The 21,555-nt window shown below is 54.9% G+C and overlaps 2 protein-coding genes and 1 long non-coding RNA gene across 3 annotated transcripts in view; 1 reads left to right on the plus strand and 2 right to left on the minus strand.

The window, feature by feature from the left end:
- Positions 1-21,555, plus strand: part of LOC127464165 (uncharacterized) — a 348,813-nt gene that overhangs the window by 70,138 nt on the left and 257,120 nt on the right. The window contains exon 3 of the mRNA XM_051774361.1: positions 16,320-16,360. The gene's annotated coding sequence lies outside the window, so the exon portion shown is untranslated. The remainder of the gene's footprint in view (positions 1-16,319; positions 16,361-21,555) is intronic.
- On the minus strand, positions 2,911-3,656 carry LOC127464181 (uncharacterized). Its single transcript, XR_007901220.1, has 3 exons — positions 3,592-3,656; positions 3,455-3,493; positions 2,911-3,125 (listed from the first exon to the last, which is right to left on the minus strand). It is a non-coding gene; the product is annotated as an uncharacterized LOC127464181 (long non-coding RNA).
- LOC127464161 (zinc finger protein 501-like) overlaps positions 17,233-21,555 on the minus strand; it is a gene marked incomplete at its 3' end in the record, with an annotated part of 84,187 nt that continues 79,864 nt past the window's right edge. The window contains 2 exon segments of the mRNA XM_051774332.1: positions 17,233-17,363; positions 17,366-18,362. Coding sequence (XP_051630292.1) covers positions 17,233-17,363; positions 17,366-18,362 — 1,128 coding nt within the window.

Raw genomic sequence — 21,555 nt, forward strand, 5'->3', positions numbered from 1 at the left:
GACATGGTGACTCCTTTCCCCGCTCTCATCCCAGCAGGAATCAAGGTCTGAGCGATCCCGGAGCTGGATCCGCCCCTTCCCTCTCCCTGTGGAAAGGCAGGAGCTGCTGGCAGAGCTCATCCCGCTGCTCCCACCCACCCCGGCCCCCCTGCGGCTCTTCCCCATGGATCAACTTCCTGCTTTTTCCCGTGTGAAACCCAGGACCACAATTATTCCTGAGGCTTTAATTTGGGTGTGAAAATCCTGGCTCCCTCCTCCAGCATCCGGCAGTTTCTCTCTTGGAACCAGGAATGGGAATAGGGACAGGGGGGACTGGGATGGGGACACTGGGAACAGGGATGGGGACACTGGGAGCAGGTTGGTACAGCAGGGAGTGGGAATGGGGACAGGGACGGGAACCCCAGGAATGGGAAAGGGAATGGGAATGGAAACCCCAGGCATTGGAATGGGGACAGGGATGGGATTGCGGACAGGGATGAGAACCCCAGGAATGGGAATGGGGACAGGGATGGGAACCCCAGGAATGGGAATGGGGAGAGGGATGGGAACCCCAGGAATGGGAATGGGGACAGGGATGGGAACGTGTCTCTCCAGGAGTTGGTTCCATACAAAGGTGGGTCCCTGGCTCGAGGCCACGGGAAGCCCCTTCTTTGGGAATGTCTGGGAACCAGGTGTCAGAGGTTTGAAAAGAGGTGTTGGAATTGTTTCCAGTGTCCCCCCATTCCCATCTGTGTCTCCCGGGATGGGGTGGGTTGGAGCGGAGCCGCAGGCGCTGGGCAGGGGCAGTGGGGGGAGGGCGGCTCTCGGGGACACCGCGGTGGCCGCGGGGAGGGCGGGGGGTCCTTTGTTCGGGGGCTTTTGGGGTTTGTCCGGGACCGGACAGAGCGGGAGCTGATTTTGGCCACCTTGTTCTCTTTTCCTGACAGGAAGTTTTTTCCCCACGGGACACCTCGTGGAGAACGACCGAGAGAGAGAGAGAGCCCGACCCATCTGGGAGCGAGGTGTTCTGCTTTGGGGACTGCCCTGGGAAAAGGGACTCCTTCACTGCTGGCTGCGAGCACACGGGGCTGAGAGAGCTTTGAACTGCCGGGACAGTTTCTCTCCCTCACCTGGGGATTTGGGACTTTGTTTTGTTTCTTCTGAAAGTTTTTGGTTGCACCATTTGTTGTTTATTCAGATTTTGTTAATAAAAAGCTCTTTCTTTTCCTTTTCCGCACTTCCACCTGAAGTCTCTTAATTTCTAAGTTGTAATCTTGTTTAACTAAGACCCAGTGCCCTCAGGGGGAAGGGGAGGAGGAAAGGAGACCAAGAGGTGCCATGGCCCATCAAACTGCAGAGGAACAACCTGTGCCAGTAGCAGCTGCCCCTCTACAGAAGAAATCCAAGACCAAATCAGCTCAGTTAGTGAGGGATGAAGGGGAAGCAGAGCCCTCAGAACAGGAGCAAGAGGCAGGGCCAGAGATAATCACCAGATCCCCATCCCCAGATGAGCTGTGAGAGATGTGAAAAGATTTCAGCCTCCAGCTGGGAGAGCCCCTGCTGACCTGGCTGCTCCAGTGCTGGGATATCATGGCCCAGCATATGGAACTAGGTGGGAGTGCAGCCAAGCAACTGGGATCCCTGTCCTGGGATGTTGGGATTGACCAGGGGAGTGGGAAGAGGACAGAGAGGGGATGAGAGCTGGGTACAGGCTTCGGAATTGCCAGGAGGGCTTTTGAAAGGAGCGTAGGGGAAAGGGATGTCTAAGAACAAGTCCCTCAGGAGAGGGAAGCAGAGAGGCTGAGTTTTCACCCCAGCACAAGGGTCTGCAGGGCAGAGCAGAGAATATGCCCACAGAAGATTCTTGTGCGTCCGTCTTTGCAGTTCTGACAGGCACTTCTTGTCACAGCCTGTCCTCTCCATTCCAGAATAGGCCCTGGCAACCAAAGAACCAACACCCCACACCATAGTGCAGACCAACCCATGTGCTTTGGGCCCTTTTGTTGTCCTATCCATTCTGGCCTATCCTCTCCATCCCGGAATAGCCTCTGGAAACCAAAGAACCAAGCCCCCCCCATGTGACAGTTCAACCCCATTCGTGTGCCAAGGGCTCCTTTGTGGTGTCACAGCCTGTCCTCTCCATTCTGGAATAGCCCCTGGAAACCAAAGAACCAACACCTCACACCCCCACAGTGCAGCCCCACCTGTCTGCCACGGGACTCTTTGGGATGTCACGGCCTTTCCCCCAGGAAACAAAGCCTGGAACCTTCGGGTTTCACATGCAATTGGGGGAACACCCTGGGCACTCCATGGGCAGCAAGAGCTTTCTGTCCTGGTCCTTTTTGTCTGGCAGGAATCTTCAGCTGTGTTCAGTTTGGGCAGTCAGACTGGCAATTTCAGCGCAGGGCTCCTGCAAGTGAACGACAGCCCTTCCCTCCAGGAAAGAAACCCCTTACCCTCGGTCTCTTCTCCTGTTCCTTAAAACACAACCTGCAGAGGAGCTTTCTGGAATCTCTTCTCTTGGGAATTGGGAATACAAACCCGCTCCCATGTTTAACACCTCAGGCAAAACCACCCTTTGAACACCTTTCCCAACCCTCTCCAACCTTTCCCAAAGCCCAGATTTAACAGGTGTCCTGTAATTCTGGCCCAATCTCACCCAAGCCCACAAACCATGACAGAAACCTCTCAGCCTCACGCTGCGTCCTTCCCATTGCTGTGCCTTATGTGCAGGCAAAAGGCCTTAAAATCAAGTACCCAAAATTCATGGCCCGACGTCCCCATTCCCATTCCTGCTGTCCCCAGCCTGTTCCCAGTGTCCCCATCCCTGTCCCCAATGTCCCCATCCCAGTCACCCCTGTCCCCATTCCCAGTTCTGGTTCCCACAGAGGAACTACCGGATGCTGGAGGAGGAGCCAGGATTTCTTGCCCAAAGCAGGAGATTTTCACACCCAAATTAAAGCCTCAGGAATAATTGTGGTCCTGGGTTTCACACGGGAAAAAGTAGGAAGTTGATCCATGGGGAAGAGCCGCAGGGGGGCCGGGGTGGGTGGGAGCAGCGGGATGAGCTCTGCCAGCAGCTCCTGCCTTTCCACAGGGAGAGGGAAGGGGCGGATCCAGCTCCGGGATCGCTCAGGCCGTGATTCCTGCTGGGATGAGAGCGGGGAAAGGAGTCACCATGTCCCTGTTCCCATCCCAGGGGATGGAGCCGGCTGTGGAGCCCAGGGAGAGTAGGAACTGCTGCGGATTCCCACCTGGTCCTGCTCCGTCCATCCCACCCCAATCCCACTCCAGAATCCAGCCGTGATCTCAGTCCACAATTCCACCTGATCCCACTCTGGAATCCTGCCCTGAGCTGCAATCCCCTTCCAATCCCACTCCAGCCATTAGGCCCCCATTCCCCTCTGGAATCCCGGCATCCATCCTGGGATCCCTGCACAGAGGATCTGGATCCACACACGCTGCTGGGACTCACTGGTGGGCGCGGGGTCATATCCATTCCCCTCCCTCTTCCCTATGGAAAGAAAGTGGGATCAGCACCCGTGGCACAGGATCCCTGGAATGCTGCCGGGCGGATCCGTGCCCCTTGCCGACCCCCATCCCGGGAGTTACCGGATCGGAGCTTCCAGACACCGACTGCCACGAGGCCGATGATGATGATGATGGCAGCGATGACGGACACAGTGTCCTAGTTAGAACAGCAGGGACCGATTCCTCACTGGATGGGTGTAGCCCAAAAGTGTGTATTCTATGGCCTTCCATGCCATTTTCCCAGGAACTGTTGGCGGGGGGGGGGGGGGGGGGCGTTTAGAGGTGCGGGGGTGTCCCTGTCCTCATACCCTTTTATGGAATTCCCCGCTCTGAGGAAACGACTGACTATTCCTGCCTGAACTGGAGAATATATAAACCTGGAGTTTCAGAACCTTTCCACCACTCGTGGGATCGAGAAGAAGGCTACAGGTCACGGCTCTCAACCAGACTGAGACCACCACCCTCAACTGGACTGCAATCACCACTTCTGACCAGACTGCAACAGCTCTCCCACCAGCAGGTTTTTTTCTCCTCTCCCTTTACTTTGGACTCGGGAGGGGGGCAAGGAAAACCACTTTGTTCATGCCCCAGGGTGTTGGGTTATACATTTGGGTTTTGTGGGTTAAAACCAAATTGCTTGTCTGTATAATCAGACTTATTGGGCAAGGGGGGCCCAAGGGGGGCCCAAGGGGGCTGGTCCAGGGGGGGAAGGGCTGCAGGGGGCGGATCCCGGAGGAGGAAACCCGCCAAAAGCGGCGGCCCAGCCGAGGGAGGAGCCGAGCGGGAGCACAAAGAAGAGCAGCCAAAAGGTCCTGGCGGTGGCTGGGCAATGGCGGGGGGGGGCGAGAGCGGTTTGGGGGCCCCCGTGAGAGCCGGGGGGGAACCCCGGTAGCCGCGGAGTGGGGAGAGCGGAGAGGGGCGATCCCGGAGCTGGGGGACCCCCGGAATGCTGGAGGGGGGGGAGCAGAGAGGGAGCGCCAAGCCCCTTAAGCGGGGGTCCCGGAGAGGGGGAAGGCCTTGGAGTGTGGAGAGGAGGGGGGGCCTTGAGGCGGGGTGGGAGCCGAGAGCGCCAAGAGGTTTGCGAGGGTGGGAGCCGAGAGAGGAGGGCCGGCCGGCCCCGGGAGGCAGAGTGGGGAGAAGTGAGCCCTGGGACCCCCCTGGCAACACTAAAGGGGACCCCGGAGAGTGGGAACCCCCCGGAGCCGCGGGACCCCCGGCAGCCCGGAGAAAAGGGACCCCCAATGCAGGCAGAAGTGGCATCAGACCAGACAGGGGGGACCCCTCTAACCCCAGAGAGCAGAGAGGGGGAACTCCTGGAAGGGGAATTTGGGCTGAATGTTTGTGTTTTGGGGGTTTTTATGGACACAAGATTCCCGGTGAGTCCTAGAGCTGGACTTGGGCAGGAGGAACCCCCAACGCAATGCACTCACCCCTTGTTTTTCCCTCCCCAGCAGGATTTCTGCTTCCCAAAGCTTGGGCGGATGGAGGAGGAGGCTGCGAGGAAGAGGAAGATGCCTTGGGCCCCCCAGGCAGGTGAGGAGGAAGTCAGTGCCCCTTTGGGTGGGTCTTTTGTCTTTTGTGGCCGTCCTGCCGGGGCCGGAGTTGGGGGGATGTCCTTGGGCTTCCCTGTGGGCCGGAGGTAAATCCCCTGCGTGTCCTTGTTGGTTCCTGCCCCAGGCCCCGAGGTGAGGCCGGAGAGCGCGGAGGACAAATCCCCCCGGCAGAGCCTGGTGGGAGAGGCCGTTTTGAAGGGCTCCCCGGCGCAGGAAGGCAGCGGGGAGGAAAGGTGCCGGAGATGCCCCCGCAGGAGGGGCTCCAAAGCCAGCCCAGGGGGCTGTGAGGAGGAAAGAGCCAGCGAGTGCCGGGAAGGCGGCCAGAGCTTGAGGCGGAGCTGCGAGCTGGTGGTCCCTGAGCAGCCTCCCAGCAGGGAGAAACCCTTCAGGTGCTTGGAATGTGGGAAGAGTTTCAGGAAGAGCATCAACCTCCTGTGGCACCAGCACGTCCACACTGGGGAACGGCCCTACATGTGTGGGGAATGCGGGAAGAGTTTCAAGTACAGCTCCACCCTCCGCAACCACCGTCGCATCCACAGTGGGGAACGACCCTACACATGGGGGGAGTGTGGGAAGAGCTTCAAACAGAGCTCCCACCTTCTCAACCACCAGATGATCCACAGTGGGGAACGGTCCTACATGTGTGGGGAGTGTGGGAAAAGCTTCAGGCACAGCTCCACGCTCCGCAAGCACTGTCGCATCCACAGTGGGGAACGACCCTACACCTGTGGGGAGTGTGGGAAGAGCTTCAATCAGATCTCCAGCCTGCTCTGACACCAGATGATCCACAGTGGGAACGGCCCTACACGTGTGAGGAATGTGGGAAGAGCTTCAGGGACAGCTCCAGCCTTTGCAAACACCGTTGCATCCACACCAGGGAATGGCCCTACAAGTGCTTGGAATGTGGGAAGAGCTTCAGCACAAGCACCAAGCTGCTCAAACACCAGCACATCCCCACTGGGGAACGGCCCTACACGTGTAGGGAATGTGGGACAGTTCCACCCTCTACACCCACCTTCGCATCCACATCAGGGAGAGGCCTCACAAGTGTGGGGAGTGTGGGAAGAGCTTCAGGGACAGCTCTGCCTTGACCTCCCACCAACGGACCCACCGGTAAGAGAAGCCCCGAGTGCCCCGACTGCGGGAAGAGCTTCAGCCGCTGCTCCAACTCCATCAGCCATGGGAGGACCCGCGTTGGATGATCCACAGGGACCCCCGTTGGGCACAGACCTGGTGTGCTGGTTTAAAGGTAAACCAGCAGGGGAAATGACAGCGGTGACACCTAGAATGGGATGGAACACCTGGAATGGGAATGAGAATGCCTGGAATGGGAATGGGGACATAAGGAATGGGATGGGAACACCAGGAATGGAAATGGGAACACCTGGAATGGGAATGGGGACATTGGGAGCAGACTGGGGACATTGGGAGCAGACTGGGGACACCAGGAATGGGAATGGGGGCAGCAGGAATGGGAATGGGGACATGTGGAATGGGGAGGGAACACCTGGAATGGGAATGGGAACACCTGGAATGGAAATGGGGACACCAGGAATGGGAATGGAGACACCTGGAATGGAAATGGGAACACCTGGAATGGAAATGGGGACACCAGGAATGGGAATGGAAACACCTGGAATGGGAATGGAAACGCCTGGAATGGGAACACCAGGAATGGGAATGGGGACACCAGGAATGGGAATGGAGACACCTGGAATGGAAATGGGAACACCTGGAATGGAAATGGGGACACCAGGAATCGGAATGGGGACACCTGGAATGGGAATGGGGATATCAGGAATGGGAATGGGGACACCTGGGCTGGGAATGGGAGCATTGGGAATGGGAATGGGAACATTGGGAGTAGGTTTGGGACACCAGGAATGGGAATGGGAACACCCGGAATGGGAATGGGGACACCTGGAATGGGAATGGGAACATTGGGAGCAGACTGGGGACACCAGGAATTGGAATGGGGACAACTGGAATGGGAATGGAGACACCTGGAATGGGAATAGGGAAAACAGAGGTGGGATGGGAACACCTGGAATGGGAATGGGGACAATAGGAATGGGAATGGAGACACCTGGAATGGGAATGGGAACACCTGGAAAGGGAATGAGAATGCCTGGAATGGGAATGGGGACATAAGGAATGGGATGGGGACAATAGCAATGGGATGGGAATACCAAAAATGGAAATCGGAACACCTGGAATGGGAATGGGGACATTGGGAGCAGACTGGGGACACCAGGAATTGTAGAGGATTGGTTAGAAATGCGAGGACATGTGAACATGGCTAAGGCTATGGATGAGCTGCTAAAGTATAAGACTACTGCTAAAGTATAAGATGCAGTTTCCCTAGGCCCATGAGAAAGTCTGAGATAGCAGGGCCGTGAGAAAGTGGCAGTGTCCTTGGGTATTCTAAATTGAGCTGAGAAACAGGAGCTAGGCATTACCAAAACAAAGGCACTTAATGAACCACCTGTGTAAACAAAGGAAAGCAGTTAAGATGATATCACCACCTAACCAATAATGAGCCTAATTTCTGTAATATTCATGAACCTATTATAGAGTGTATATTAAGCTACTATCAATCTATAATAAACGAAGTTCCTGGATTCTCATATTGAGGTGTCTAGAGCTTTCCATCGCAACGTTATTACTGGCGTCTGTGTAACAGGGACCAAGGGGGGGTCTCTAGGAGATCAAGATGGATCTCCTGGGTCGGAGTCAAGTCGGACTCCCGAGAGCCAAGTCGGGTTCTCGCAGCCGCGGTCGGACGTAGGAATTTCGGTCGGTCTTGCCGTGCAGCACAAGAAGGCGAAAGGGTTGAACGAAAAAGAGCTCAACTTGCCGCCGCCGGACGCCTCCCTTTCGGGGATTTCGGACGGCGAAAGAGTTAAGTTCTGCGTTCCCAGCAACGAAATAGTTGGACCCGGCGCCCGGGAAGACTCCTAAAGAAGGAGGCCCGCCGACAAAGCCGCAAAGTCTCGTGGAAAGGGCTGCACAAAGCGTGGTAACACGTTTTTTAGGTAATGGAGAGACAGGCAGCACTATCATTGCTCCAATGCTTTCTGGGAAAGCGGGGAGTTAAAGGGTGAGATTTAAAAAAGGATTTACCGGAATTGCTTAAGGTGGGGTTTGCGAAAGGGTGTTTTGTGGACCCCAATACGGTCTTTGATGAAGGTGAATGGAAACGGTACAGGGATAAGTTGTGGGAGGATTTATTGAATGATGATAAAGTAGCTAAAAAGTTAGCCAAGCAGTGGCAGGCTGTTTCTAATGCTTTACAACAACATAAGGCCGAGCAGCAGGCTGCCCGAGTTGCTGCGCAGCGTTTGGGAGACATCGGCAATCCTTTCGCGGCTGAGTCTCCGTGCCCGCTGCCTCCCTCGACTAATGTTGTACATATCCCGCCTGAACCCCAAGAGCAGGCTCTTATTACTCCCACTGCCCCTTCCCTAGAGTTCCCTAGCCCGTCCCCTGAGTCCCAGCAGACCTCGTCTACCGGGGCTGCGTCACTCCCCTCACCCGATACATCGAGTACTGTCGCGGCAGAGCGGCGAAAGCTCTGGCAAGGCATTGCCGCAGATGCTTTGCAAGCGGGAGATAAAGAAGCGGCAGAAACTTTAACTAATGCCTTTCCAGTAGTTTATGCTCTGGCACAAGGGGGTGGATTGGTAGTGAATATCACTGCCCTTGATTGGAAGCTGTTGTCGCAATTGCGTGCTACCGTTAATGAGAGTGGAATCCAGGGTGAGCCTACCCGACAAATGTTAAATTATATTTGGGGTAGCAACTTGCTTTTACCAGCAGATATCAGTAACATTATGAAGTTGGTTCTTTCACAGCACCAGCAAATGCTACATAGTGCGCATTGGCAGGCGCTTTGCCAGGAGGCCGTAGCGGTTCAGAGACAGGCAGCTGACCCTTTGCACGGGGTTACGCTAGATGAATTAATGGGCTTCGGACCGTATGCCAGAATAGAGGCACAAGCGTTAATAGGGCCGGATAAGATCAGGGAGTCTATGCGCCTAGCCCGTCTCGCTCTAGATAAGATCAAAGCTCCGGGGGGAATTCCGTCATATATGGGGATCAAACAGGGAAGGGATGAACCTTTTGGATCGTTTATAGATCGGGTTGCTAATGCCATCCAGTTAGCGGGGGTTCCCAAATATATGCGCGGCGCTTTGCTAAAGCAGTGTGTGCTGCAGAACTGTAATTCTACAGCTCGCAATGTCATTGTTACGCTCCCGGGTAATTGGTCAATTGAGGAGCTGTTAGAGAGAATGGCGCAAATACCCCAGGGGCCTAATGCTATGTTAGTGAACGCGGTTAAAGAGCTAGGTGAAAGCTTAAAGGAGCAGGCAAAGGCTACTAGCTCTCAGGTTTTAGCCGCGCTTGCGCCCTTACAAGCTCCGACCGGAGCCACGCAACGAAGCAGACCAGCACAAAGACGCTGTTTTCGGTGTGGAGCATACGGACACGTACGAAGAGAGTGCCAGTCCAGTCCGGTGTGGTGTTCTCGCTGTCAGCAAAACACGCATGTTCCTGCTATGTGCTGGTGTGGGTCAGGAAACGGGAAAGCCAGCGCGAAGGGGTCCCGCGCCAAGACACAGGTGACGGCTCCAACTACTCACAGCTTCCCGGCTCAGACCTCACACTGCATCCCGCAAACAGAGGGAGCCTCGGGCTGGACCTGGCAACCACAATAGACTGCACCCTAATAGACCAGCGTCCTCAGAAAATACCGACAGGAGTGCACGGGCCGGTGTTAATCGACGGCAAACCAGTGGGGGCTTTGTTAATAGGTCGGTCCTCGTCCACAATGGCTGGATTAACTGTTTTAGTGGGACTGATTGATGCCGATTACACTGGAGAAATATCAATCATGGTAAATACACTATTTCCACCTTTGCATATACCGGCCAGATCTCGTATCGCACAACTGATACCGCTCCCTCAGATCGCTCCTGACCATCGGATAAGCCCGAACGAGGAGATCAGGGCTTCGGATCTACCGGTACATCGGCTCTGCTAACAATAGATTTGGCCAGACGACCACGAAAAGCTATCCAGCTCCAATGGAACTCACAAACTGCACATTTAATTGCTCTTTTGGATACGGGAGCTGACGTCAGCATTGTTGCAGCTCGCAAGTGGCCCACATCGTGGCCCTTGGTAAACTCAGGAGCAACAGTTGCAGGAGTGGGTGGTCTGACTCTGGCAAAAAGGTCTCCTCCTATAACTATCACGTTGGATGAAATGACTGTGAACTGTACGGTGTCTGTTCTCCCCCTACCCGATGGAGTACAAGCATTAATAGGGAGAGACATTCTCGCTCAGATGGGGGTGGTTCTGACCAACGAACCAAGATCCCCTTTAGCATGACGGCCATTGCCTGGACTTTCCCGATCCCGCTCCAATGGAAGACAGAAACGCCGGTGTGGGTAGAGCAATGCCCCTTAAAAAGGGAAAGTCTTTTACAGGCACATGCGTTGGTGTCAGAGCAGTTACAACAGGGACATTTGCGTTTGTCAACTAGCCCGTGGAATACTCCTATTTTTGTGATCAAGAAGAAATCTGGGAAATACAGGCTGTTACATGATTTACGTGCAGTAAATGCCCAGATGCATACGATGGGGGCATTACAACCAGGACTGCCAAATCCAGCTATGATCCCACAAAATTGGTTCCTGTTAATAATCGATCTTAAGGACTGCTTCTTCACTATTGCATTACATGAGCAGGATCGTCAGCGTTTTGCATTCACTGTTCCTGCTATAAACAAGGAAGGACCAGCGCAACGTTATGAGTGGACTGTGTTGCCTCAGGGAATGAAGAATTCTCCCACTCTTTGTCAGCTCTACGTGGACGCTGCATTACAGCCAATCAGAAAATCATGGCCCTCGACAGTCATTTACCACTACGTAGACGATTTATTGTTCGCCCAGCCGACTAAGTTTACAAAAGATCAAAAACAGCAGCTGGTTAATCAGTTGCAGCAGCAAGGCTTAGTCATAGCCACTGAGAAAATTCAAGAATCCAGTCCCTGGCATTATTTAGGCTGGCAAATCACAGACTCTGTCATTCGACCTCAGAAATTGTCTATCAATATAGAGATTGCCACCTTGCATGATGCTCAGAGACTCTTAGGAGACTTACAGTGGCTGCGTCCAGTAGTGGGAATACCTAATGAGTGGCTAGAACCCCTCAGACCGCTATTAAAGGGTACAGACCCTTCAACAGCAGTAACTGTCACCCCGGAACAGCGAAACCTCTTACATCAGATTACGACCAGTATTGCAGATCGTGTCACACACCAACGGATAGAGGGTACACCTGTCAATCTCACCATCTTGGCAGGAGAAAAGCATTTTATGGGAGCCCTCACGCAGCAAAAAATAAAAACGGGGGACAATCAAAAGCGGCTTGCAACATCAACTAAAGGGCAACAAATTGTGTTAGAATGGCTGACAACGTCTTTGCAACCATGCAGAACAGTCCAGGAAAGGATTCAGACTTTATCAGAGCTCATTAAAAAAGGCAGAAACCGGATTGTGCAAGCGACCGGGTCAGAACCACATGAGATACAAGTACCGATAAGACAGGAGGACTTGGATTGGTATTTAGTCCATTCTCCTGAGCTGCAAGGAGCACTACTCATGTCAGATGCCATCATTAACATCCATCCTTTGCAGTCACTAGCCTGGATGGCTAACCAGGCGTGGCTGCAAGTTCCAAAGCGATCTGCGACACCACTTCAGAATGCAATCACCGCATTCACTGACGCTGGAAAAAGATCACAGCGTGCCGTAGCCACCTGGAGGCACGAAGGGCGGTGGCATCAACACTTCTTAAGCGCTCACTTAAAGGACTCTTTACAAACATTAGAGCTTGCAGTTGTTGTGTGGGCATTATCTCACTGGCTAGATCAAACACTTAATGTGGTTACAGACTCGATGTATGTTGCAGGAGTAGCTAATCGAATCGAAGATGCCAGCATTAGAGAAGTTAAGAATGCCAGACTCATGCAACTATTACAGCAGCTTCACAAAGCAATTGCTTACCGGTCAGCCAGATATGCTGTGTTGCATATCAGGAGTCATCAATGGAATATAGGGTTGGGAGAAGGAAATGCTAGAGCAGATCGTCTAGTGTCAACAGTCACAGAAGCTCCTATACCTCCTTTCCTGAGAGCACGTGAGGCTCATGCTGTATATCATCAAAATGCAAAAGGTCTCAGTCACTCATATGGACTGTCAATTGAAGATGCCAGAGCAATAGTGAAAGCATGCCCTATTTGCAGTCAGCAAAATAAAGGAGTAGGCCTCGGAGTGGGAGTTAATCCCAAAGGACTAAAAGCTAATGAGTTGTGGCAGATGGATGTCACACATGTTCCTGCTTTTGGTCGATTGAAATACATGCATGTGTCAATTGATACCTACAGTCACTTCGTATGGGCCATGCTGCAGCCAGGAGAAAAGGTCCAAGATGTGAAGCGTCATCTGACAGATTGCTTTGCTGTCATGGGAGTCCCTAAAACGTTAAAAACAGATAACGGACCTGCCTATGTTAGCAGGATTCTGGGACAATTCTTGCAGCAGTGGGACATAAAGCATGTTACGGGCATAGCTCATTCGCCTACTGGACAAGCTATAGTAGAGCGAATGAATGGAACAATTAAAAGCTACCTTGAGAAATACAAAGACATCAGGGATGCCCGAGAGAGAGTTAGCAAAACTCTTTTTGTCCTTAACCATTTGTGTATTTTCGGAGATGATTCAGTACCTCCTATCATCAAACATAATCAGAAAGAGCAGGTGTCAAAAGGACCATCCATGAAGGTTCATTATCGGAATCCTAAAACTGGGATGTAGGAAGGTCCAGCAGAAGTCATCTTTATAGGCCGAGGCTACTTCTGTGTGTCTACTTCTACAGGTACCCTGTGGGTTCCCAGTCGTTGGGTCAAGCCAGCAATTGAGAGCCCTCAAGAATGAGGAGGAGAGACACCTGCGGTGCCTGCAGCCTCACCTGACCTTACACCACCACCTCCAGCCTCTTCAACACCTGATTCCCCTGCACCTGCTGAAGAGGGAGACACTGGAACAGCATCTGAATTAACTGAGTAACTGTACACAAAGGAACTGCAAGACTTACGTGCCCGGACTTGATTTACTGTTTTTGTGTATTAGTATAGCAAAGATGTTAGGATTTCTGTCTATTTCATTGTACGGCTATGTAATAAGTTTTCTTCTTTTCACGGGTATGATTGCCAATGTTGGGGCTCTTCACACCATTGACCCTCGGAAAAACATATGGGTCACCTGGGCAAATCAAACAGGACAATCATCCTTTTGCTTGTCCTTGGCATCTGCCTCAGATCCTTTTCGTACTTGCTTATTTGGTATGCCTTTTAGCTCGTGTTACCTTTTCTTGTATTACTAGACGTCTAAATACTACGACAAAGAAAACATTGTTGACCCATAATAAAAACGGGGGAATTGTAGAGGATTGGTTAGAAATGCGAGGACATATGAACATGGCTAAGGCTATGGATGAGCTGTTAAAGTATAAGACTACTGCTAAAGTATAAGCAGTTTCCCTAGGCCCATGAGAAAGTTAGAGATAGCAGGGCCCTGAGAAAGTGGCAGTGTCCTTGGGTATTCTAAATTGAACTGAGAAACAGGAGCTAGGCATTACCAAAACAAAGGCACTTAATGAGCCACCTGTGTAAACAGTGGAAAGCAGTTAAGATGATATCACCACCTAACCGAGTACCAATAATGAGCCTGATTTCTGTAATATTCATGAACCTATTATAGAGTGTATATTAAGCTACTATCAATCTACAATAAACAAAGTTCCTGGATTCTCATATTGAGGTGTCTAGAGCTTTCCGTCGTGACGTTACCTCAGGGTTCCTTTGGTTCCATGAGGCCCCCATGTCCCAAAGGCCCCTGGATTCCAGGAATTCCACAGTGTCACAAAGTTCCTTTTTTTCCATAGGGCCCTGCAGTGTCCCAGTTGTGCCTTGATTCCAGGAGTATCCAAATTCTCCCAGAATTCCTTTGGTCTCAGGAGGTCCCGCAGTGTCCCAGCGGCCCCTTCATTCCAGGCAGGCCCAGGGAGACGAAGCCAAAGACGGAGCCCCGACCCCGTCAGCATCTTGGGGGGCGGGGGGGCAGGACCCGGGAAACGGGTGAGAAGGGACTGAGATGGACTGGGATGGACTGGGACGGACTGGGATGGACTGGGACAGACTGGGATGGACTGGGACACCAGGATACACCGGGACCAGGACTGGGACCCAGCAGGACCCCCCGGGAGCAGGATCTGAGCACACTGGGACCCGCCAGGACCAGAACTGGGGCAACAGGGATCATACTGGGAGCAACTGGGACCACACTGAGGGCTACTGGGAGCAACTGGAGGCCACATAGGATATAGTGGGAGAGGCTTGGAGTCACTGGGATCCTACTGGTGGAAACTGGAATGTTACTGGGGCATCTGGGAGTGACTGGGAAGGACTAGGAGCATGCTGAGGGCTCTACTGGGATATACTGGGAGTGTCTGCAACCATGGTGGGGGTGACTGGGACCATACTGGGAGTGACTGGGACTACGGGAAGGGGAATTAGGACCAGGCTGGGGGCAACTGGAAGGAACTGTGAGTGACTGGATCTACAAGAGAAGCAACTGGGATTGACTGGGACTGTCAGGAGGGAGGACTGGGATCATACTTGGAGTGACTGGATCTGTGCTAGGGGCAACTGGGAGCAACTGGGACCATGATGGGGACAACTGGGATCATCCTGGGATCATGGTGGGAGAAGCTTGACCCATGCTGGGAGCAACTGAGACCACACTGAGGGTGACTGGGGTCATCCTGGGATCATACCAGGAGTGAGTGGGATCATGCAGGAGGTGATTGGGATCATACTGGGAGCAACTGGGAGTGCACTGGGGATGACTGGAAGCGGCTGTGAGGAACTGGCATCATGCTGGAAGCTTCTGGGGGCAACTGGGAATGAGTGGGACCACATGGAGGAAACTGGGAGAAACTGGGAGAGACCAGGAGTGACTGGGACCATCCTGGGACTGACTGGGCGCTGAATCCGAAAAATTGGTCCGAGAAACTGCTGAGAGACTTTTTTATCTTTAAGCAGCAAGGGATTTGTTTATTCAACGTTGGGAGCAAGCCAGCTGGCGCTGGACAAACTTGCTCCAAGGCTTCACACAAAATCAGCATTTTTATCCAATCTTCAGCTGGGATTAAATGCATATTCAAGTGATTACAACATCTATCGATGCATATTAATAACAGGCGGAGTAGAGGTGGAGCTCAGGCGGGGCTTGGGGCGGTGTTTCTCTTGGCCCTCAATCCTGAGGGTACTTCCACTCTTCCTCCATGGCTCTGGGGGCTTCAACTCATCTTCCTCAGCTTGACCTTCCTTCTCTTCCATTCTTCTTCACCCGCTCACTGAAGCTTGGAAAAAGCCCTGGCTCCCGGCCTATTCCTCCTATTCCAATGTCTCCCTGATCCTGCTGTCTCTCTAATTTATCCCCTCGAGGCCTAGGACATGTTCCTGCACTATTCTCTGAAGCTTTGCTCCAGTCAGTAGAACAGAACGAGCACAGATGGTCTTGGATGTTGGTAGCTTGTTAGCAGGCCCCAATTTCTTAGTTAACTCTTTTGGGCCTGGCCTCCTGTTTCCCCAGGGACACAGCCCGGGCCCGGCTGTTCCCATTCCCATTCCACGGGTTTGCATTCCTGTTCCAGGTGTTCCCATCCCATTCTAGTTGTTCCCATCCCATTCCTATTGTCCCTATTCCCATTCCAGGAGTTCCTATTCCAGGTGTTCCCATTCCCATTCCATGCGTTCCAATTCCCTTTCCAGGTGTTCCATCCCATTCTAGGTGTCTCCATTCCCATTCCTATTGTCCCTCCTCCAATTCCTGCTGTTCCCATCCCACTTCTGTTTTCCCCATTCCCAGTTCTTGGGGTTCCCATTCATATTCCAGATGTCTCCATTCCCATTCCTATTGTCCCCATTCCCATTCCAGGTGTTCCCATCCCACCTCTGTTTTCCCTATTCCCATTCCAGGTGTCTCCATTCCCATTCCAGGTGTCCCCATGCCAATTCCTGGTGTGCTCAGTCTGTTCCCAATGTTCCCATTCCCATTCCAGGTGTCCCCATTCCAATCCCAGGTGTCCCCATTCCCATTCCTGGTGTCCCCAACCTGCTCCCAGTGTTCCCATTCCCATTCCCAATGTCCCCATTCCCATTTCAGGTGTCCCCATTCCCATTCCAGGTGTTCCTATTCCCATTCCAGGTGTTCCCGTTCCAGGTGTCTCTATTCCAATTCCAGGTGTTCCCATTCCCATTCCTGGTGTCCCCATTTCCATTCCAGGTGTTCCCATTCCCATTCCTGGTGTTCTAATTTCAGGTGTCTCCATTCCAATTCCAGTTGTTCCCATTTCCATTCCTGGTGTCCCCATTTCCATTCCAGGTGTTCCCATTCCCATTCCTGGTGTTCCCATTCCTGGTGTCCCCATTTCCATTCCAGGTGTTCCCATTCCCATTCCAGGTGTTCCCTCCCCATTCCACGTGTCCCCATTCCCATTCCTGCTGCCCCCATTCCCATTCCTAGTGTCCCCAGTCTGCTCCCAATCTCCCCAATCAAGGTGTTCCCATTTCCATTCCTGGTGTTCCCATCCCATTGCTATTGTCCCCATCCCATTCCTGATGTCCCCATTCCCATTCCAGGCATTCTCATTCCCATTCCAGGTGTTCCATCCCATTCTAGGGGTCACCGCTGTCATTTCCCCTGCTGGTTTACCTTTAAACCAGCACACCAGGTCTGTGCCCAACGGGGGTCCCTGTGGATCATCCAACGCGGGTCCTCCCATGGCTGATGGAGTTGGAGCAGCGGCCGAAGCTCTTCCCGCAGTCGGGGCACTCGGGGCTTCTCTTACCGGTGGGTCCGTTGGTGGGAGGTCAAGGCAGAGCTGTCCCTGAAGCTCTTCCCACACTCCCCACACTTGTGAGGCCTCTCCCTGATGTGGATGCGAAGGTGGGTGTAGAGGGTGGAGCTGTCCCACATTCCCTACACGTGTAGGGCTGTTCCCCAGTGTGGATGTGCTGGTGGCTGAGCAGCTTGGTGCTTGTGCTGAAGCTCTTCCCACATTCCAAGCACTTGTAGGGCCATTCCCTGGTGTGGATGCAACGGTGTTTGCAAAGGCTGGAGCTGTCCCTGAAACTCTTCCCACACTCCCCACACGTGTAGGGCCTTCCCCACTGTGGATCATCTGGTGTTGGAGCAGGTGGGAGCTCCGTTTGAAGCTCTTCTCACACTCCCCACACGTGTAGCGCTGTTCCCCACTGTGGATGCGACGGTGGTTGCGAAGGGTGGAGCGGTTATTGAAGGTCTTCCCGCATTCCCCACACGTGTAGGGCCGTTCCCCACTGTGGATCCTCTGGTGTTGGAGCAGGTAGGAGCTCCGCTTGAAGCTCTTCCCACACTCCTCACACATGTAGGGCCGTTCCCCACTGTGGATCGTCTGGTGTCTGAGGAGGTGGGAGCTCTGTTTGAAGCTCTTCCCACACTCCTCACACATGTAGGGCCTTTCCCCACTGTGGATCATCTGGTGTCGGAGCAGGGTAGAGATATGGTTGAAGCTCTTCCCACATTCCTCACACATGTAGGGCCTTTCCCCACTGTGGATCATCTGGTGTTGGAGCAGGGCGGAGCTATGATTGAAGCTCTTCCCACACTCCCCACACGTGTATGGCCGTTCCCCAGTGTGGATGCGACGGTGCTTGTGGAGGTTGGAGCTCTGCCTGAAGCTTTTCCCACATTCCCCACACGTGTAGGGCTGTTCCCCACTGTGGATGCGACAGTGGTTGCGGAGTGTGGAGTGGTCACTGAAGCTCTTCCCACACTCCTCACACGTGTATGGCCGTTCCCCAGTGTGGACGTCCTGGTGCCTCAGGAGGTAGGTTCTCTTCCTAAAGCTCTTCCCACATTCCAAGCACCTGAAGCGCTTTTCCCTGCTGGGAGGCTGCTCAGGGACCACCAGCTCGCAGCTCCGCCTCAAGCTCCGGCCGCCTTCTCGGCACATGCTGGCTCTTTCCTCCTCACAGCCCCCTGGGCTGGCTTTGGAGCCCCTCCTGCGGGGGCATCTCCGGCCCTTTTCCTCCCCGCTGCCTTCCTGCGCCGGGGAGCCCTTCAAAACGGCCTCTCCCACCAGGCTCTGCCGGGGGGATTTGTCCTCCGCGCTCTCTGGCCTCACCTCGGGGCCTGGGGCAGGAACCAACAAGGACACGCAGGGGATTTGCCTCCGGCCCACAGGGAAGGCCAAGGACATCCCCCCAACTCCGGCCCCGGTAGGATGGCCACAAAAGACAAAAGACCCACCCAAAGGGGCACTGACTTCCTCCTCACCTGCCTGGGGGGCCCAAGGCATCTTCCTCTTCCTCGCAGCCTCCTCCTCCATCCGCCCAAGCTTTGGGAAGCAGAAATCCTGATGGGGGGGGAAAACAAGGGGTGAGCACGTTGCCTTGGGAGTTCCTCCTGCCCAAGTCCAGCTCTAGGACTCACTGGGCATCTTGTGTCCATAGAAATCTCCTAAACAACAAGATTTAGACCAGAAAAACAGGAAACACAGACATTTGGGAAAAAAAAACAAAGTCCCCCTAAATTTGCAAAAGATCAAGGGACAGCAAAAAAATACTCCCATATATGAACATTCAGCCCAAAAAACCCCTCCCAGAAGTTCCCCCTCTCTGGTCTCTGCACCTTTACCTTCTGGGCTCTCCCCTCTCTGGGCTGCTGGGGGTCCCGCTTAGGGATGCCGGGGCTTTTGGGGGTCTCAGGGGTCCCTTCTTCCCTCACTCTCTGCTTCAGGGGGCCGGGTTCACAGACATTCCCCCTCTCCGTCTTCTCCACTTTCTTGGCCCGGGGATCCCAGGGGTCCCCACTGCCCAGGCTGCCCCTTCTCCGGGACCCCCCTTGCAGCCTCCCGGGGCTCCTCCCTCTCCCTGCTCCCCCCTCCAGCCTGCCGGGGGTCCCCCAGCTCCGCCATCGCCCCGCTCCGCTCTCCACACTCCGGGGCTCCCGCCCTTCCTCCCCCCACCCCCGGCTCTCCCGAGGGCTCCCCAAACCCGCTGCCTCGGCTCCCTCCGGCTCCCCCGGACCAGCCCCCCCCGCCCACACCGGCCTCACAATGGAGCCGCCGGGGCCTCACCCACCAACACCAACCCCCAACAAGGGGGGGACCCGCAGCCCCCCGACCACCCACGGGGCTCTGCCCACAACCCACCCCGACACCGCCCCAAAACACCCCCCGGGGACCCCCAGCAGCCCCCCGGCACACAGCCCCGCACAAGGGCCGCCTGTGCCCGAGCCAACAAAACGCCCCCACAGCCGGGGGGACACCAGAGGCTGCCCCGGGGCAACGAGAGCAGGGAGCGGATCGGGCCCCGCACACGTGGCCGGGCTCTTGGCTCAGCCGGCCGGGATCGGCAACCAACAGCACGGCCCCGACCGCCGGCTCGGCACAGCGAGCCCGGGGGTGTCCCCTCTCCAGGGCCCCCCTCTCCACAGATCAACGCATGGGGACACCAAGGGACCCCCAAGGGAACCCCTTGCCCGCTCTCCCACCTCCCCTTAGCCCCCCTCGCCCACCCCTTGCCCACCGGCCCCCCAAACCCCGGCTCCCCCCAGCTCCCTTTGGGGCTCACCCACCGCCCCCCGCGCTCCCTTTGGGGGTCCTACCCCCCGTTTCCCTCCTTTCCCCCCTTTCCCATCGGCTCGTCCCCCTCCCCCGCTCACCCCAGAGCTCCGCCCGCGGCCGCAGCGATGCAGCAGGAGAAGGAGGGGCGGCAGGAAGGGCAGGGAGAAAGGCGGAGCGGGAACGGCAACAGGATCGTCCCCCCCGCCCCATCTCGCGGGGGGTCGGGAAGGGGGAGCTTGTCCCAGATATCTTGGTGGGGGTTTTGGTGTTTGTTTCTTTTTTGGAAGGGGGGGGGTGTAGGGGGAGAATGTTTGGATCTTACAGGACTCCAAAGCTGAGCCGCAAAAGCCCCTTAGGGGGATTTTGGGGGTCCCCGGTGGGTGTTTTGGGGCGGTGGCGGGATGGGTTGGCTGCAGAGCCACGGAAGTTCAAGAAGAGGCAGTGCTGGATTCTTCCCCTGGGATGGGGCAACCCCAGATGTGGGGACAGAGTGGGAATGAGAGGCTGGAGAGCAGTGCTGGGAAAGGGCCCTGGGGGTCCTGGGGGTGCCCACTTGGCCAGGAGTCAGCAGTGCCCTGGCAGCCAGGAGGGACAACCCTGTCCTGGGGGCATCAGGCCCAGCATGGCCGGGCCAGGGAGGGGATTGTCCCGCTCTGCTCTGCCCTGGGGCGGCCTCACCTCAATAGTGGGGCACTCTGGGGGGACACAATGGAAGGAAGAGATTGAGCCAGTCGAGAGTGTCCAAAGGAGGCCACCAGGATGGGGAAGACTCTGCAGGGGAAGCCTTAGGAGGAGCAGCTCAGGGCACTTGGGGTGTTCAGCTGCACAAGAGGAGACTGAGGGGAGACCTCATGGTAGTTCCAACTTCCTCAGGAGGGGCAGAGGAGGGGCAGGCCCTGAGCTCTGCTCTGGGGGGACCAGGGACAGCCCCCAGGGAATGGCCTGGAGTTGTGTCAGGGCAGGCTCAGGTTGGATGTTAGAAAGAGGTTCTTCCCCCCCAGGCTGGTTGGCACTGAACAGGCTCCCCAGGGCAGTGGGCACAGCACCAAGGCTGACAGAGCTCCAGCAGAGTTTGGATGATCCTCTGGGGCACAGGCTGTGACTCTTGGGGATGGGCCTGGGCAGGGCTCAGGGTTGGACTTGATGATCCCTCTGGGGTCCCTTCCAACCCGCACATTCTTTCATTCTGGGATTCTGTAACACCCCACCTTTGCCTGCTTTGCTGCTTCTGTGAACCACGAGTTCCTCCCTTCATTGTTTCTTTCCTTTCCTTGACTGGTTTCTCTCCATTGCAGTTGGTTACACAGATATTTTCTAGGGCACATTCTGGACAACCACTGCTGGTTCAGTTCTGTCTCAGAGCCCGAGATCAGCCTTATGGAGCCAAAGGAACCCTGGGACACTGCGGGACCCCATGGGATCAAGGGACCATCGTGACACTGCGGGACCTCATGGAATTAAAGGAACCCAGGGGCCACTGTGGAGCCTCATGGAACAAAGTTGCCAGTGTGACATGTGGGGCCTCATGGAATCAAACGAGCCCTGAGACCTTTGGTACCCTCATGGAATCCAGTGGCCTTTGTGATCCTGTGGAACCTCATGGAATCAAAGGGCCACTGTGACACTGCAAAACCTCATGGAACCAAGGGGCCATTCCAGAATCACAGAATCAACGAGGTGGGAAAAGACCTCTGAGATCATGGAGTCCAAGCCATGACCCAACCCCACCCTGTCAACTAGACCATGGCCC

The sequence above is a fragment of the Manacus candei genome, unplaced genomic scaffold, assembly GCF_025592945.1.
Source record: "Manacus candei isolate 608988 ecotype Guabito, Panama unplaced genomic scaffold, ASM2559294v1 h1tg000197l, whole genome shotgun sequence".
Classification (NCBI taxonomy): Eukaryota; Metazoa; Chordata; class Aves; order Passeriformes; family Pipridae; genus Manacus; species Manacus candei.